General features: G+C 38.3%; 1 protein-coding gene across 1 annotated transcript in view; it reads left to right on the forward strand.

Moving 5' to 3' along the window:
* frem2a (FRAS1 related extracellular matrix 2a) overlaps nt 1-19024 on the forward strand; it is a gene marked incomplete at both ends in the record, with an annotated part of 70613 nt that overhangs the window by 28723 nt on the left and 22866 nt on the right. Inside the window, 2 exons of the mRNA XM_079247954.1 lie at nt 13072-13302; nt 17212-17337. Coding sequence (XP_079104080.1) covers nt 13072-13302; nt 17212-17337 — 357 coding nt within the window. The remainder of the gene's footprint in view (nt 1-13071; nt 13303-17211; nt 17338-19024) is intronic.

A 19024-nucleotide genomic window follows, 5' to 3' on the forward strand; every position in this document is an offset into this window, starting at 1 on the left:
CATTAGAGGGCTGACCAGTAGTTCAACACAGCCAGGCTTTCCGAGATAATGGTAAATACAACTGTGAATGTGGTCTTTCTTTGCAAACTGAGGCAGACCTCCTCAGGCCTTTATGGAGCGCACACACAAAAATTGTTTAACGTGTTATTTAAACTTCTTCTACAATCCAGTCACCTGCTACTATAAAAAAAAGAGCAGGTTGTACGATTGATGAGGAATGGAAAATATACTGAAGACATTTAAAAAAGAAACAAAAACCAAAGAAAACAGTGACTGCAATTAAAACAAAAAAGGACAACAGACAAAAAATTGTTAGTTATGCAGATTAGTTGACTAAAAGTCTGCTTCCTACAGTTTACGCCATAACAGCTGCACATACAAGTCTTAACCTTTTTTAACTTGATAAGAGGTTGACTATATCTACTTCTGGGACTGCCCCTTAATAACATGGAAATTACATGAGTCTTTAAGCAATAAAAATTAGCTTTGATTTTGGCTAAACAGTCTGATGAATAGGCCTAAATGTTATCTGTAATAGTCGCAATTTCAGCAAATATTGAACAGATTTATTTGCCTGATAATCTAAGATCAATTATAATAACTCCTTTCTGCAGCATAGACTGAAAGAATGATTATAGAAGGAATGAGAATGTTGTAAAAATAATAGAATTAATCCTACAATAAGTTACTGAATTAATATTGAAGGTTTTGGTCTTGTTAAATGAGGTGATTAAAAGCTAACATGTCACTGTTGCCAACTCCTCAGTAAGGAAAGTAGCTATTGGCTGTTCTAAAAGTCGCTAGAAGTTGCAAAATGACATCATTGCCTAATTTGCATAATTGACCATTTGCGTGTAATGTAAAGAACGTTGTAGGAGAGAGGTATAACGTGAAAAACAAAAGGTGAATCAGAACTATCCTAAATATGTTAAGTACTATGAATAAAGTCTTTTCTGCTGTTTTTTTTTTATTTTTATTTTATTTTGCCATTGAAAATAAAATTGAAAATTGCCAGCTTTGTCCTCTATTGTTAAATGTTAGTGTATCAAATTTAACCAAATGTAGTAAAACTATGCCTCTATCAATTACTACTTATTAAATTTTAATTACCTCGGAGCACCACTCATCACTTTTACTTAACTTAAGATTCAGGAGGATGAGAAAACCTGAAATATACTTAATTCAATAAACACAGTCTCACTTAAAGTAGTAAATTCTCAGAACAAATGAACCAGAAATTGTACATTCAGAAATTATGACAAGAACGGATGAATTGATTATACATATTTATTACAATGATGGTAAACATACAGCAGTGAAAATGAGCAATGATGGAGAGGTTATTGGTGAGATGGTCAAGTGAATTTGTTTACAGGGATTTTCATTTATGACAGTAATAATGAGAGGTAAAAATGAATTGAATGAAATGGGGCAGAAAGGAACTGGTTGGAATTGAAGCAATTAAATCGGTATCGTTATTTCACTTAAATCTTTGTTAAAATTATACTTAGTGATATTGTGTTTGGATGAGAATTCAAATTTATACTTTGGTTAAATTTGATGTACTGTTGAACACCACAAGTGATATCAAAGCGCTATGAAGATCCTACTTTTTCCCGCTGGGTCAGTTGATGGAGCCGGCGGACCGGGTGGTTCTGTCCTGGACTGCAAGTCTCCGGGAAATGGACCTTCTGGCGTCGGGAGAAGTAGGTCTGGAGATGCTCTGATGAACGGGTTGGGATCTCTGTCCAGCAGAATCCCAGAACCAAGGGCGGTGTTTCTCGTACTCAAATTATTCCAAAGGTTGTGTTCCACGCGTACTGTCTGAGGGTAGGCAGTACTTGTACAGACGCAAAAATTAGTGGAACTGCGGTTCTGGTGAAGTACTGATCTCAAAAAGGAAAAATAAAAATGTTCGCTGGGTAAACTTAAACAAGGCTTGTTTCGCCTTCAACACAAATATTACTTTTCTGTTCGAACTTATCTCGTTAAGATCTTACGCGCACAAAAGAAGAGAGATGGAGTAAACTTATGAGAACAAAGAAACAGCTGCGTACAGCGGAAAGTTGCGAGAGGGCAACGAAATTAAGTCAAAGTACAAGAATCACGGCGATCGAGAGTCAAGGGCCGAGAGAGAAGAACAAGGGAGGACGAAAAAAAAACCCACGAAGTCCAGAGCGCGGGTCCATTTAACTGGACCCTTCCTCCTAGGTCCTGACCAATCACAAACCACTAATAGTCAGAAGGCTGGTCAGTCTTACCCAATCAGGTCAGCTTTGATTGTTAACCAAGAGGGTAGGAGTGATTCAGGTCTTATTTCACTGCGGGCCCTGGTTCCTTTCTCCCATTTCATTAACATGATCATGATAATCAAATTATTAACTTTGTTTCCTAGCTTTAAGCATGGCAATCAACATTCTGGGGACTCATGCAGATGTTTTGTTTGCTTGAAAAGGGAACATTTACCAATAGTAATACTTTTACACATGAAACCCAATTGTTGTATATTTCACATATTTCTTATCAAGTGTGGATTAATCCATTGGCATGACTTGTCTTCCTCAGCCGATGAATCCTGAAAGAGTGTTACATTCTTATCCATTCCTATTATTTGCTTAACAGGGGTTCCAAACTTGGAAAGATATAACCAACATTATGTAGTAAAGTGTTCATGATTGATTCTGATGTGTGATCAGTTCAAGGATTTAAATCACATATGAGAATGAATAAAAAGGGAAACTTCAGTCAAACCTATCAACAAAAATCATGTAGGCTACATTAAACCAGTTAGTGAAAGGAGATTTAAGACACAAAGAAGTGCATCTGGAGTTTCTTCCTGTGGGAAGAGGGGTGGATCTGTCACCCAGAATGTATATTCGGGGAGGATCAAAGCAGAGTTGCCGGGTCTCTCTCCTGGCGCCGTTGGGTCTTATCTGGAGGTGTAAAGGTGTCATTTTGACAAGAGCCAGTTGCTTAGTTCGATGTGACATTCCGTATCTATTGACCTAAGGGACTGTAAACTGTTAGAGGTTTTGTTCAGACCATCTGGTTTGGGGTCTGCAGGAGGTCCTGAAAGAGAAATCTGGAGGTAAATGTGAATTGAATTCACATTTATTGAACAATAAAGAAAACTAATACACCCGAAGCCGTCCTCCTCTTTCGGGTCAAAAAGGTCATTTTCTCCAGTCCTCTAGGATGACACCCCTCTGACTGCAAGAGGAGATCAAGAGCCCATAATTTAATCCAGCCAAGGAGAAAAAGAAAAGGAAAATAAAAGTTGTTTTATCCCTCCTGGAAAAGCCTTGGAGGCTACACAAAGCACTATTATGTTGTGTGGAATTGCTAGCTACATGCCTAACCCTTCTCCTGTCACTCTATCAAAGTCATTGGCTTGGGACCGCCAAAGTGGCCCTAAAGAGGCACTTTGGCTGAGTTACTTAGGGTTTTTTTTTGTTGTTGTTTTTTTTTGTAGTTCTCTTACTTTTAGTTGATTTTTTTTCTCTTAGTCAAAGTAAAACATGCCCTAAACTCCACCCCCCCACCCGACCTGAACTTGCACATCGCAGCAGAAGGCTTTTCCCACCAATTTTCTCTTTCTCGGCTGTGTAGTGGGAGGAGGCAAATAAACCAAGCCAGGTCAGGGAAATCTTTCCTGCATTTTCTCAGCCATGTTTACCTTCAGAGCTTCTTCTTCACTACTTTGTATTTTCATCCTGACAGGCTATTTATATGCAGGGTGTGGCTGTCAAGAATGCATTTGTTGGAGGGGGAGGAGGGGAGCTGGGAGAAGACAAAATAAAAGAAATGAACAACTCCATTTCGGTCCTAACGTCTGGATTGGTCAGAGTTTTCACAGATTTACAGTAAACTGAAAGGTCTGACTATGTTTCTTATTGTTCATTATTACAAAATGTATAAACTACTATCAAGACAGGGAACCACTTCACGCAGAGTAAAAAAAAAAAAAAAAAAAAAAAAAAGTCTCTAAGCAAGATTACCATATATACCTTTAAAACAGAGCAAACTTCATGACTCCAAAAACACTTTCTGTTAAACATGTATTGTTTGCTAATAAAATTTAGCAAAATCTAAAGAAGGCGTGTAGTTTAAAAGATATAGGAATTTAAATATGCATGAGAAACATTATCAAGAAGGAAGAAAGACAGGCGAAGGATCCAGTCATGGACAAGACAAGTGTAACTGATGAAAACAGAAAAGAGCAAAGTTTAAACTCTGAAGACACATAGTATGAGCAACTTCAGGAGATAGATAGAGATACAGTTTTTTATACATAGTTCTTTTGGGGATTATATCCCTCCATAATAATTTATGTGTCTGGGTTATGATGCTGGTTTATATCTTCATAAGGGTCCATTAGCATACCACAAAAAAAACCATTAGAAATCTTGATCTGTTTCAAGATCAAACTAACTTAAAAGTTGGAGTTTATGACAAAAGAGCAGATGTATACATTTCATACTTGTTTTGACCATCTGGCCAAATTCATATGTATTGATTTCAAATACTTTCTATGGGCAAAAATCAAAAAGTAAAAAGGCAAAAATTCAATCAATACAAAAACTAAGTCATGAAAATAAAGAACAAATGAAATAAAAAATTGCTGGGAGATGTGCCTGTTAATAAATCAATGGAGGGCTGCAGCTTAGGCAGGTACTGTGTCAGGGATGGAAAACAAGGAAGAATGTTGCCAGAAATCTATAGCTGCTGCAAAGGATAGCTGATGAAAACTGCTCTGATGCCAGGTAATACCGGCAGAGAGTTTTTACACATAGTCCATCACAGCAGGGCGTGCAGGTGGAGAGGATCAGTGAAGGAGGAACACACAGATAAGATCAAGGCTCAAAGATGCCTTTGCGAAGCAGAGCTCAGACAGAGCACGGCTGGACAAGAGCATTTGGATTACATGGATTCTTCTGCTGCTGTTTTCAAGCTTACTTTGCATTTATACTTATTATGATACAGGGCCTTAAAGAACTCGCCCCCTTCAAGTCTGACTGGAGAATCTCAGTTGGATTGAGTTTTGGGTTTTGTCTAGGCCATTCCAACACATTTATTCCCTTAAACTATACAAGTTTTGCTTTAGGAATATACTTGGAGTCATTGTCCTGCTGGAAAGTGGGCCTCCGTCCTTGTTTTAAATTGCCCACCGACTGGTACGGGTTTTGCTCTAGAATATCCCTGTTTTTAGGACTATCCATCTTTCCCTCGCCTCCAACCAATTTACCAGTCCCTGCTGCTGAAATTCCTTCCCACAGCATGAAGCTACCACCACCATGTTTCATTATGTGGTTTTATGAGACGTGTTGGGTGTATGCCAGACAGCGATTTCTTTGAGAGCTGAAAACAATCAATTTTTAGGGAGCAAGAATCAACCCAAAAGCAGCACCAGAGACTTGGTTTGATAACAGTTCCTGAAAGCAGCACAAGAGATCTGGGCAGATTTACAGACTTTATTTGAATCAGTTTGAATCGCAGATTTAGTGCTGGAGTTGAACTCTGGTCTCCACCACGTCAAGCAGAGTAATATCCTCCAGGCCAGCTGCGCAGGCAGGGAGCATAAGTGGTGTTAGAGAACAAAACCACTAACTCTCAATTGCTGGTCCTCCAGGACAGAAATTAAGTAGACTGTGGGGTGCAGATTCCACAGGCTAAGTGGAAGGCGGTAGTCAGGGGCAGATCAGGTCGGTAGCAGACAGGCAGTTCAGGATAGAGCACTGGAAGGTTGGCTGCATATATACAGCCTGAAGTGATGATGAACAGGTGGCAGTGGCAGGTGAGGGCAGCTAACTGATGAGGGGTGTGGTTTAGCAGCAAGCAGAAAGAAGCAGGGCGAATTGTGACACAATTTAGGTCTCATCTGACCAGAGTCACTTCCTCCATTAGTGGAAGTCTCCCACGTGGCATTTTCCAAACTCTACAAATGCCTTCTTATTTTTAGCTTATGTTCAGCTTATCATGGTCCTACTGACAAAAACTCCTCCAGGCTTACCTTTGGTCTGGTACATCTGTACAACCCTTTGAAGGTTTGTTGTGGCGTCATCATCTTTTTATTTGATTAGATGGATTTAATGGTGCTCCTGGGGACTGGGGTACTGTTTTAAAACCCAATCCTGAGTTGTGCTTCTCAACAACTTTGTTCCTGACTTGTTTGGAGAGTTCCTTAGTCTTCAAGTTGCTACGTTTACATGGAACCCTTTTAATCCATCCAAATCCCAGTCAGAATAAAAAGGCATCATGCAAATATGTCGGCTGATCCAATCGGCTTTGATCGGAAAGAAGTTTTGATCTGACCAAGAGGGGTAGTTTAAACCTTTCTTTTAAAAGCAGAAAAAAAGGAGAATGTGACCATGTTTACACTCATTCTGATCATTCTTGTGGTTGATGTCTCTGTGCGTGCTTCCTTGCAATTTCTTCCATAAGAAATTCAACAAACCTCTACTGTTTGACTTGGTACTTCCTAAATTACTTTTTCCTCTATAAAACTTATTTTCATGCAATATTCTCATGTTTCACTCAATATATTTAGACTTTCAATCAATGCATTCAGACTTCAAATTAGACTTTCAATCAATATCCCCATGACTGGGAAAATGGCAAGATTTTCCCAGTCATGCACCGCCGTATCACACATATATATATATATGTATGTATATATATATATATATATATATATATATATATATATATATATATATATATATATATATATATATATATATATATATATATATGTATGTATATATCTATATACATATATATATATATATATATATATATATATATATATATATATATATATATATATATATATATATATATATATACATACATATAAATATATATATATATATATACATACATATAAATATATATATATAATAATTAAATAATTATATATATATAAATATTATATATTTATATATATATATAATATAAATATTATATATTTATATATAAATATAATATATAAATATTATATATTAAATAATTATATATATATAAATCAGATGAACTTAAAGAAGAATAAATATGGGCTGATATAAGAATGTTAGAACTTAGTTAAAAGCTAAACTAAAAAGATAGGTCTTGAGCGGTTTTTTTTTTTAAAACATCAACAGACAATCTTGCAATAACTATTGTTTATCCCTTTCTCTCTTTAAATCTCCATGCATTTTTTTGCTGAATCAGAGATGTGTGATCAAAACAGCCAGTTCCTTATGATGGAATTTGCATGTTCTCCCCGTGTGTGCGTGGGTTTTCTCTGGGTACTCTGGCTTCCTCCCACCATCCAAAAAAATACGTTAGGTTAACTGGTTACTCTAAATTGTCCCTAGGAGTGAGTGTGAGTGTGAATGGTTGTTTGTCTCTTTATATGGCCCTGTGTTGGACCGGCACTTGTGCCTGGGCTGCTGGGATAGGCTCCAGCTCCAGCTATAATGGAGTTCTGTGTGTGTCTTCCTCCTGTCTGACACTCATTCCAGTGATTTGTTAGCCTACTTAACTTTTATTGTGTTCTTTTGCTCTCATCTGTGCTCCTCATCTGCTTATTCTTATTACACACAGCACCTCTCTTCATCCTGCTCCTCGTAGTTTTGGGCCTGTGCCTAGCCCACCTTACCTTGTACTGTATGTCCCAAAGAGTTATATACACCTTCTTCCTCCAGTCTCTCCTCAGCTCTGAGCTTGTTCTGTGTTTGTTCTTGTTCTTGTTTTTTTTTTCTTCTTCCATCTATATCCTGTATGTGGTTGTCACCTATTGCCGTGCACCTCATCTAGTACCTCTCCAGCTTTGGCTTTGATTTGTCACATATTCGTGCTCCCTTCCCTTCATAAAGCTCTCCATTCTTGTGGATTTTCTACACATCATTCCCTTCCCATCCTCTTCTTTGCTTTTTCATATTCTTCCTCTTTGTCTTCTTTGGAACCACATCAGGAGGCAAAATGGAATTGAGATCTCATACTTATTTGTCACTCCTTTCATGAGTCACTTCTCAAAAGGTTTTGATATATTTTATTTTTGCATGGTCCCTTTCTCTTCTGTCCTCCTTGTGAGATAAATGGCGAGCTGTTAACGAGGTGCTGTTTTGCTAGGTTGAGATGTATCATCTCATGCAAGATGTATTCCAGCCTCATATTTATTGCCAACTGGAGTGAATAAAAGGATAATTGCATTTCACCCAGACAGGATAGAAGCTGTTGGGCTTTAACCTCTTCTCAACAGTCTATACTGCTCTGCTGTCTCCGTATGAAATGAGCCTAATGGCACAATAAACATGCAATCAAAATTTTACAAAGACAGATAGAAAGTGAGATGGGAAGATAGATGAAGTGAGCTGCCCCTCACTGACTCAATTGCCTCCAAGTTCTGTCCAATAATTTTTCTATCCTTATGAATGAGTTTATTTATCCTGCTGGCCTTTCTAGCACTGATGCTACTCCACCGCCAGACCACAGCAGATGACACTTTCCACCATCGCAGATTGGTAGGAGGTCTCCAGCATCTTACTGCACACACTGCAGATTCTTTCAAAGAGTCTGTTTAGTCTTATTATCCACAACTTTAACCCCCTCACTCAACATACGAAAGGAATTGGTCAACAAGTTTATCCTTCTAAAGTCAACAAACATTTCTTTGGTCTTGGTGTCATATAGGAGCAGATGATATGTGCTCTACTTCCATTTATTCTGACTCGTTGTATGTCTCTGACACACCCACCACCACCGTAAATTTATCAAAGTACTTCAGCAGCTGGCCTAACTCAGAGTTACATAGAAAATCTGTGGTTTAGCAAATGTACAGAAGTGTTTTTGTGTTACAAAAGACCACATTGGACGTGGCGCTTAACTCATCCAGTGTTCTACTGCTGTCATTTGTAATCTCTCCTCACTTCCCCTCGCTGCAAAGAAGCTTCATATAATGAGATCTGTCTGACACATAGACAGCATTCCATGTGACCGCAGACACACTGACCTCCATCCTGAACAACTTCTACCTCAGTAGAAGAAATCGGGTGGTATTGACAGCACTGGAAGAAACAGAAAAAAAAAAAAAAGAAAAAAAAATCTGCCTCCAAAAAAAAACAATTATTCGAGTGCAATCACTATGGAGATGAGAGTGGGCCCACTGCAGTAGATCAATGGCAGTCTCTCCAGAATCTTCCTGCTATGTGATTTAAAGGCAACTGGTCCACAGTCACTCTGAGCAAAACTACACTCAATGTTTTCAAAAGTGCTGGTATGCTCTCCTGGAACATGAATTTTACATTTTACATGGAGCTGAACTCGTGAGCAGCATTTGGCTCAATAGTGTGAGGAAGAACGCAAAAATAAAAAAAATCTAGAAAGTTTGTGGTTATAAAAAGATTTTTTTTTTTTTGCGAGTTTGTGAAAGGTTCTTTGTTACCGCCAGTTTGTATGTTGTGGAGACATAAACACGAAGGCCTCTATGAGTAACTCAGTCACAAAGATGAAAAGCCAGGAGGGTATATATCCTCCTGCTGGGAAGAAACCCCAGTACAACTAACAGGGTGTGTCTTTTCCCTCCAGGGAGTCCAGTGAGGGTTGCACAGATGAGGCTCTGCAGTTTAAATATATACAATTCCTCTCTCTTATACCACGGTTTTATGACGATGCCTTTTATTTGATATGGATCAACAGAGAGCGAAATGGAGAGATGAATTTTAACATTATTTCCTCCACAAAAAGAGACAAAATAAAGTTTGGATGTGACATAAATAGTAACAGATTGCAGTTGTTTAGACAAAAAGATTTCATTTTTCAGATTGTACTGCATGCTGATTTAGATTTAATGCCAGCAACCAGGTATAAAACAAAAGCTGGTGCACATTTTAACACAATCTGTTTTGTTTTAGATCTCATCTGCTAAAGTTTTGAGCCAAAACTATCCAGACAAAGGCTGCTATACATCGTTTCAGAAAAGAATGGAAATGCTATTATGACAATTCTTTAGCATAAATTACAGAATATGTTAGACTGAGCCAGCTTGCTAATTGAGATCCAAAACCTAAAATCTAAACTGCAACTACTGTAATAGCTCAGTCTAACTTGCTCTACAACAGAGTCTGCAGACATTACTTAAAATAGATCAGCCGTCGAGCATTAAACAGTCTTTCAATGGACATGCAATTCAGTCCAGTTTAAACTGCAAGTTTACAATTAAGTCTGATCCTAAACAGCAAAAAATTTTACTTCCACAGCCAGAAAACAGTCTTTGGAAACATGTGAAAATCTATAAAATTTAATCAGTATCTATCTTCTTTATAAACATTTTGTATGAATAATTGTGATACAAAGCCATGGTAAACATTCATTTCATAGGTTATGTGAGAAAAAGTATTTATGTGTCAGTATAGAGTGCAAGTGTCATTTTCATTGATGGTGTCTTTCGTTTTAAATGCAACCGGATTTGAGTCACCACAGCTATTTATATAAAGTTGTTTTGCAATGATTTTGTAGTTGACATCTATCATGTTTGTTCCTGTACTAAACAGTGGCGTATCTCTAGAAACATGACTAGTTTGCACTAATAGAACCACTCAGCAGTAGAACAAGCATGCAAAGGTTGTAATGAGTGAACTTCCATTAGTCATGCCTTTAGATTTCCCAGAAAAGCTTTTAACAGCCCCCAGAGTAGTAGATTTTCTGTTATATTTTTCAGCTACACTGAACTATAGCTGCATCTTCAGCTTTTGCTACCAAGTTACCCTGTTGGGTTGTTAACCAAAAGGCTTCAAGGGAGGGGGCTTTTTTTTAATCAGATGAAAACAGAAATATACAATTACAAAGTAAATACCTGAAGAAGGTGAGACTAATTTATGTATTTTGATAATATGTAGCCCAGTGGTGTCCAAAGTCAGTCCTCGAGGGCCGGTGTCCTGCAGGTTTTCAGTGTTTCTCTGCTCCAACACACCTGGATTGCATTAAATGGATCCAACAGCCTATGAAGTTCAGATTGAGTCAGGTGTGTTGTAACAGGGATACGTGGAAAACCTGCAGGATTGTGGCCAATGAGGACCAGAGCTTGACACCACCGGTGTAGCCTGTGTAGCCTGTGAGACGTGATGCTACTGTGTTCAGTGAAATTACTTCTCCATAAGGCCTGTTTGTGCTGAAAATGGCTCTGCAGATGGACAGACAGTTTGGTTAATCTCCTGCAATGGTTACGTATGTAATTTAATCCTCATAAAACATTTTTTCTGCTGGTCTTTATCAATTTGATGCTGAAATCTTTACACACTTAGCAAAAGTTGCCACTCATAACCAGGTCAACCAATGCCTTACTGGGTGTCTGTTTGGGCTTGTTCCAGTTTACTGGTTTAAGTTCCTTGTTTCACAATCTTTTCATTTCTCTCCCACCTTCTGTGGTAATATTTATGCACATAGTGTAGTTTTAATATGTTACTCCTTTATTAATCTTATTTTATGTAGTACAATATATATATATATATATATATATATATATATATATATATATATATATATATATATATATATATATATATATATATATATATATATATATATTCTGCATAGTTTAGAGTAGTTCAGAAAGCTTGCTTTAGTAGGTTCATGCATAAAACTAAATTTTCTGTTCAAGGCCTGTTTCAGCTTTGACTATTGTTATCTTCAAGCTGGCAGTTGTTTTGACAAGTGCTGCCAGGCAAAGGTTATTTGTGTATGCCTAAAGATCGCTGTAACACCCTGAGCAGGGACAGAGCTCTCGAGACCGCTCGCTCACAACATCTGTACATGGTCAATAAATTGAACAGAAAACAGTTGATTTATAGATTTATTTCTCATCGGATAAATTCCACAACACCTTCTAACAGTTGAGAGTTAAAAGAGCATGATTAGGGTAAAAAATATTGTGTAGTTTAGATGTTACATACATAATTAGGTGAAGAATTGTGAAGGAAAACAAAATATATTTATTGACTGCAGGTAGGACCACAGTTGTTTTATGCCACTAAATGCCACAGAAGAGCTGCTGAAAAAGACCAAAAAAGAAAAAGCTGTCATCTCATAAATTTTAGATGACAGGTATGACGGATGAGTATTTGAGCAAATACTCTGCAATGCATGGGTGAGAAAAAGTCTACATTTTTCATACACGGAAATATGAAGCCTAACTAAAAGCGCAATTTACCTTTTAAACTTTTTATATCTCAAAAAGTCCTCAAAAGTACAGAAATAACTTTGACACGCTCATTTATTCTCAGCTTATATCTTGCATATTATGCTGACTGTGTACAGTTTATGACCCGATCCATCCTACCTCATCTCGTATGTGTGTCACCTTCTCTTTTCTGTTTGTGGAGCTGTTTGAGTGTCTAAAAACAGAAAACAAATATATTTTTATGTACAGGCATAAACATCTGCCAGCTTGGCTACCTTGTTCTCATCAGGCACTAGTTCTGTCGACAAAATGGTATGAGCAGCGTATTTTCAAGTGCAATAAATTATTTTATGAAGTGTGCCACCCAGGTTCCTCAATCCATGTTTAATGTGAAACCCAGTGGTACCTGTAAGCTTTCCACCTTTGAAGAGGATGCATCTCTGAGCATGAATGTTACATGAATCACAGTGAAGTAGATTCACATGAAAGGTTTATTATAAGTGAAAACAAGAAACGTTTGAAGACAAAACAATGCTGCATGTACAAACTCCTGTGTGCACATCTGATCCTTGAGATGTAGCTATCGCTGCTAATCCATCTCAGTAACCTTAAATATGCTTATCTAAAGGCTTCATTCACAAATTCATCACACATAATCCTGAGGCTCTGTAAGTGATCAGTGAAGAAAAATAGTTGCAACACCCTTTTTTTTTCTCACCACGTTGTAGAGCACCGAAGGGTGTGAATATCTAATCTGTTTTTCTTTTTTTTTTTTTCTCCTCTCGTTTGTCACCTCCCATGGTTATTGTCTATGCTTTATTTCCACTTCTCTCTTATTTTTTGTTCAACTCATCTGTCTGACTCTCCTCGTCTTTTCATCATCTTTTCTGTCCATCGCTGTCTGCGTTCCTCAGGCATCGGCACCCAGGATGGCAGCGCGAAGAAGGATGAGGACTTCAAGGGGAAGACACAGAGGCAGGTCCAGTTCAACCCAGGGCAGACCACAGCCACATGGCGCGTGCGGATCCTGTCTGATGGGAAGTACGAGCAGGCTGAGACCTTCCAGATTTTGCTTTCGGAGCCAGTGATGGGAGTGATGGAGTTCCCTGTCACAGCAACCATTGAGATCCTAGATCCCAGTGATGGTCAGTGATGCTGATGAGCACATATCCTGCATTCAGTGCTAGATCAAAACATGATGTGTCACTAATCAACGTTCATTTCCAACATTTTGAGGTTTTGCAGTTGTTGTGATCCATGCATTAGATGTGGGGATAATGAGCAAATTTGTGAAATTGTATGAATCCTAATTCCCTCACTGGTGAGGCTCTTTTTATCATTTTCATTTATTTTCCTCCCTTTACATCCTCTCATTACATCTTTGTATGAAGAAACCCATAGCATAAGGCAGAAGATGCTGTTTCCCATCATATCAAACTAAACTACACACTGCTCAAATGGAGCAGCTATTTGATCTGATTTGAAGTCAACTATATTAGTTAGCGATGGCAAAAGCCTGAATCACATCTTTGCATATTAAATTTGTGTGAGAACTCATATGTGGGTGTTACAGACCTCCTATACTGATGCAAGAATGACAGCCATCCACAAAAAGAAAAGATTTGATAGCTGTACCCCCATACATACCCTCCTTATGGCAGCTTTGCCTGGAGATCCTTGTTAAGAAAAAACAAGTGACAATAAGGCAGACTGACAAAACTCATTGTGGATTCATCACTAAATTTGTTTGGCTACTTGGAAGCATAAGCATTTTTCTTCAGATTTATAAAGAAATTGATTGATGTAGACACCCTTCATTCTTAAGTGGTGTACTGGAATTTTCATCTATGATAATAACAATAACTACAGCGCCAAAGCATCTTACCTTACATGGTAATTAGGGAATCTTTGTAAATGTAGGGAAGAGAAAATGCTTTGTTTGGTGAAATAAGTAAAAAGCTTAACAAACATCATTCAATCTTTAGGTTAAGTGTGATATAAAGACTACTGTTGTATGGACAATTACTTATTATCTGCATATTACATAGGTAAATATATGAAACACAAGACAAAAAGGAACGCTAATACAATATTGTGTTCTTTGCATGAGAAGCTTTTCCTAATTTGCTCTCAGACATGTTAAAGGAATGCTACTTTGAATAAATAGCCAGAAGAGATGGTGTGTGGTTTTACATTTGATTACAGTTTCTAGCAAAACAGCTGAGCAGTGTCGCTTTCTAATTAAACTAAATATCGCAGAAGAAGTCATTTTATACAAACACACTATACTTCGCTTTATTGGTGTTTTTTTTTTGGTTTTTTTTACTTTCATCCCTATAATAATCCACATAAAATAACTTTTTGCGTGCCACTTTCTTTGGGCTCTTTGTGTCTTCGACTGCAAAATGAAGTGTTAATGCGATATTGACTTGAGTGACAAACTGGGTGCGGTACTTCAACAAGGCTGAAAACCTCTTTTCTGCAGCTTTCGCATTCAGGTTTTTGTATGCATTGCCACCCTCCTCAGTGCAACTTCTAAGTAATTATAGATGTACAATGACAGCTCTTCTTGTTGCTCTCTCTCTCTCTCTCTCATTTGTCTCCTCATTTGTTCACTTTCAGGCTCTCCTTGCCTCATTTTCCCAGCTCAATCTCTCCTCCCCTGTGGGTTAATTATGATGTGTGTGAAGGGCAGGGGCTGGTTTGTTTTCTGTCCTCCCCAGGGACTGTCTAATGTGACAGAGATATGCCTCTCTGTACTCTAATGGGCCAGTGAAGCTTTAGCAATGCCTGTGGCAGTAGCTGCACTGTCTCTAATGATGAAAACAGACTTTGTGTGGTCTTCTGGTTAGCCCAAAGATTCCCTCCCGAGAGAACACATCAGCCTGGCTAATATTAGCCCGAGAGAGAGGGGAGAGTGGATAACTAAGTTTTAACTAAAAGTGATCCAAAATTAAGTAGAGCCTAACAGGAGTTTCTTCCAGCAACATCAAAAATCCCTGTTTGTCTCTGCAAATGCCTGGAGTCATTCTATATTGTTGAGCATTTCTTGCAGCTGTACAAGTGCATATTTTCTGTCTCTGCTATTATTGCTGTGATTAATACTAAGGACTTGGCTTTTCCTGCAGACTGTTGGCCTGTGAGATAGCGGAGCTTTCCTCCAAAACTTTATGACTTTCATATATAATCTTAGCACAATGCTGACTAAAGATGAAGGTGGCAGCCTGCTGTTTGACTCTATGCTGCAAGCAGCAGCTTCTTGCCACAGTTGGTGATACATCTTTCTCGATTCCTTTACAGCAGGGATGCAATATATTAGTGGAGCTTTTACTCTTCTGCATTTTGTGCCAAGGTCATTCCATTAATATGAAGAAAGAGCCCTTTTTCCTTTCTTTTGTTTTTGTGTAGAAACACAAGGCCAGCTGCAGTTATGTGGATGCTGTTGAGACTGTAAGAGCTTTGTCTCAGTCAGGTTGATCTTTGGAGGTTTTTGCTGCTTTGAACTGCTATATAGCGCCATCAGCGGTACATCTGTGAGTCGGTTTGTTTCATGTACAATGCAGTGACTAAAAAGCAGACCATTGCTTCACAAGCAGACCATTGCTTATAAAGACAACTTCTCTTCATCCAGAGAATATTCATGAAATGATCAATAATGGAGGAGCGCTAGGCAGAGGGATTAAAGCCAACCAGACTTTTTTTTTTTTTTTTTTTTTTTTGTGCTTAGTCTTTTTTTTTTTTGGAAAAAAAAAGAAAATAGATTAGGTGCAAGTATTTCATCATCATTTGTAAATGCATGTGTCTTCTTCCTCTTCTTCATGAATCTTTAAAATGATTGTTTTCCTACAGGAAGTGAACTTGATCCACTTGGAAATAAAAAGAAAAACTTTACTTTCTGTAAGTCTTTGGTGGGTTCAGAGATAGTAGAAAAGGGAAGTGAGCGATCAGAACTGTGAGGTGAAAAGTGTATTTGGAGTGCTTGTAGAAAATCAGGGCGTAGCATTGCATCTGTGTGTGTGTGTGTGTGTGTGTGTGTGTGTGTGTGTGTGTGTGTGTGTGTGTGTGGGTGGGGGGGAATAGGCAAGTATTGGACCCCAATCTCCTGCTCTTAGTCCTTGTATGCCCCCTGGGGAGTGACAGATTGCGGACTGTGACAGACAGGAGAAATGGTGAACAGGAAAGAAGATTGAGAGGAGGGAGAGCGATTTAGCAGGTTTATCGCAAGAGAGGAGAAACGTTTGACCTCCCGCTGTGTGTGAGATTGTCTTATGTTGACATTTTCATCTTTAGGAGTCTCTTCAAGTATTTATCTCATTTTATACTCTGTTGCATCAAATACATTGATTTTTTTTTTTTTTCGACAGATTTTTCACCCATCAAGACTTAATTGGTGTTTATGTTGCAAAAGTAAACCTCACGTGTTTTATTTCCCACACATTCATTCATGGAGCGAGGGGAAAGAAGAACTGGGGCGATCTGAATCCTCGTCCACTCTGTTAGTATTTTTATTGGCCCCAGTGCGTCGGCGGGAAGTAACTTCAACACTCCTCTTTCTACAACACCAGCAGGTTATTTGCTTTGATAGATGATCCTTTCACTGGCCTTAAGTCTCTTTCTCAATCACAAACTCCAGTCAGGAGACAGAGGAGTGGAGAAGGAAAATAAGCGAGTGGCTGACCCGTCTGTGTACACAGAAGTCGATGAGTGAAACTCCCAAGTGATCGACTCTGTTAGATGAACTGAAAGACCTGTAAGTGTAATTGTCTGCCACACATGAAGCGGTATGAAAAACTCGTGGAGAGGTCTCTTTGAAGAGCACCTCTGGTCGCAGCACACCAGAAAACTGTGTTGGACGCTTCTGCTTCAGTATGAATAAGCAAACTTTAGGACCAACACCTCAGACAAGAAATACAGATATATCAGTTCATTCCAACGCTTCTTTGTGCTTGTCATGTAATCTGTAATGTTCTTTGGATTATTGAAGACTCGGTTGCATTTTATTACCCTTACCTTTTCCTTCCTTCTCCCTTTACTCTTTATCTTTTCTGTTCCAGAGTCGACTGTATTCTTCCCTGAACAGATTCACTCAGTAGAGGAGGATGTTGGGGAGCTTTTCATCCCGGTGCACCGCAGCGGAGACATCAGCGAGGAGCTCATGGTAGTCTGCTACACACAGCAGGGTATGGATCAGTTTTTCTATTCATTTTTTTACTTCTCATTTGCCGCCTCACGGGTCAGAACGACCACATCAGGTAGTGAGTGTCAAACTTTACTGAATACTTTGGGATATTTATAAATAGGGTAGGTCTAAAGAAGAAAAAAAAAAGTGATCATATTATCATGCCTTTGTTTGCGGATCTTCTTCGCATTAAAGAGATGATTACAAAGCGTTTTTCTTTTCATGTTTTGACCCTTGTTTCCATTTGTCTTGTTTAGATTATACCTTTTAGAATCCATATTCTTTTGCTATGATATAAGGTACTGTGTGAAAGTCTCACCTCTCTTTTTTTTAAATAAAACTTTAATATAGCTTCAAACAATTACTTTCTTGTAACCTTCCATGGTGATCTGGAGTAATAGTGCTGTCTTTAAGGATATATTGATCCATAACTGATCATTTGTTCACTGAAGCATCGTCACAGATGGTGCTGGTGGACTAGCAGCTGTTAAGAAGCCATGGCTAAGGAAGGGAAATGGGGCTGCAAAATGCCAAATGACACAAGAACTGGGGTGAAAATCTGTGACTACAAGTCTTACAGAGTCCCAAATCCTCCCCAGAGCCCGTATCTAGGCATTACTAAAGCAGTAGGAGATCCTGTTGACAGAACAGAACAAACATCCAACAAGAAAACTTGGAAATGTTCCTTAAGAGGCCTGGAGAACTGCTCCTGAAGACTATCTAAAGAAACTAGAAGAAAGCTTGTTGAAAAGGGTCCAGACTGTGTGGGGGCATAAATGTGTGTCACACCAAATGTTGACTTTCAGCTTTGCTAGAATATTTGTGCACGGTGTATCGCACCACTCACCTGATGAAAAGGTAACGGCTTGGGCTCCACACGACTGAAGTTAAACAATAGAAAATAGATGGTTGGATGGATAGAACTTTGCTAGAATTGTTAAAACTCAATTTTTGCTTCACATATCGCATTTTCTAATGTTTCAGTAAAACCCTGCATCGATTTACTCTTGTCTCGACTGTATGTTAAGAAATGAGGGGTGGCTCAAGACAATTCTGCACTTTTATTATAACTGGAGTGTCGGTTTTGTCTGTTCACCCATTTATGGAGCTGGAAACGCTGTAAGTGGATGTGACACCGCTACGCTCATGCAGCTGCACAGGCTTAGTAGTGCCACACTCCCTTTCAGATCATCTTTTCCATTTTTTTAATCAAACTTCCAGTCTCATTCCTTTTCTAATGACTCAAATGTCCTTTCAATTATATTTTGCCAGTGACAAAAAAGAAAGTTTTTCACTTTTCCAGTTTGCACAGTCTTACGAAAAGGTAGAAACTGTTCAGTCAAGCTTAGTTCCACAAATTTTTAATGATATACTGAATGAGTTTTTTTTTTCTTTAAAACCCTTTAAAAGTGTTAACTTGGGTGATTACCAAAACATGCAAATATTTATTTATCTATTTTAATGTGTATATCAGACTCCTGATTTGACTACTCCTGTTGTTCATATTATTCTTTTCTCTTTGATGTATTTGTCATTTTTGCAGCCACATGTTTGTTCAAATAGCAGTTAACTGGAATTCATTTCAGGCCTTTAACCTGTGATTAACTGTATATCCCAAACCTGTCTTTGTTTTATTTCCCAACCTACAATTTAGCCCTGGAGAAAAGGAAGTTCCACATTTTGGAGAG

Source organism: Telmatherina bonti, assembly GCF_933228915.1.
Source record: "Telmatherina bonti genome assembly, chromosome: 10".
NCBI lineage: Eukaryota > Metazoa > Chordata > Actinopteri > Atheriniformes > Telmatherinidae > Telmatherina > Telmatherina bonti.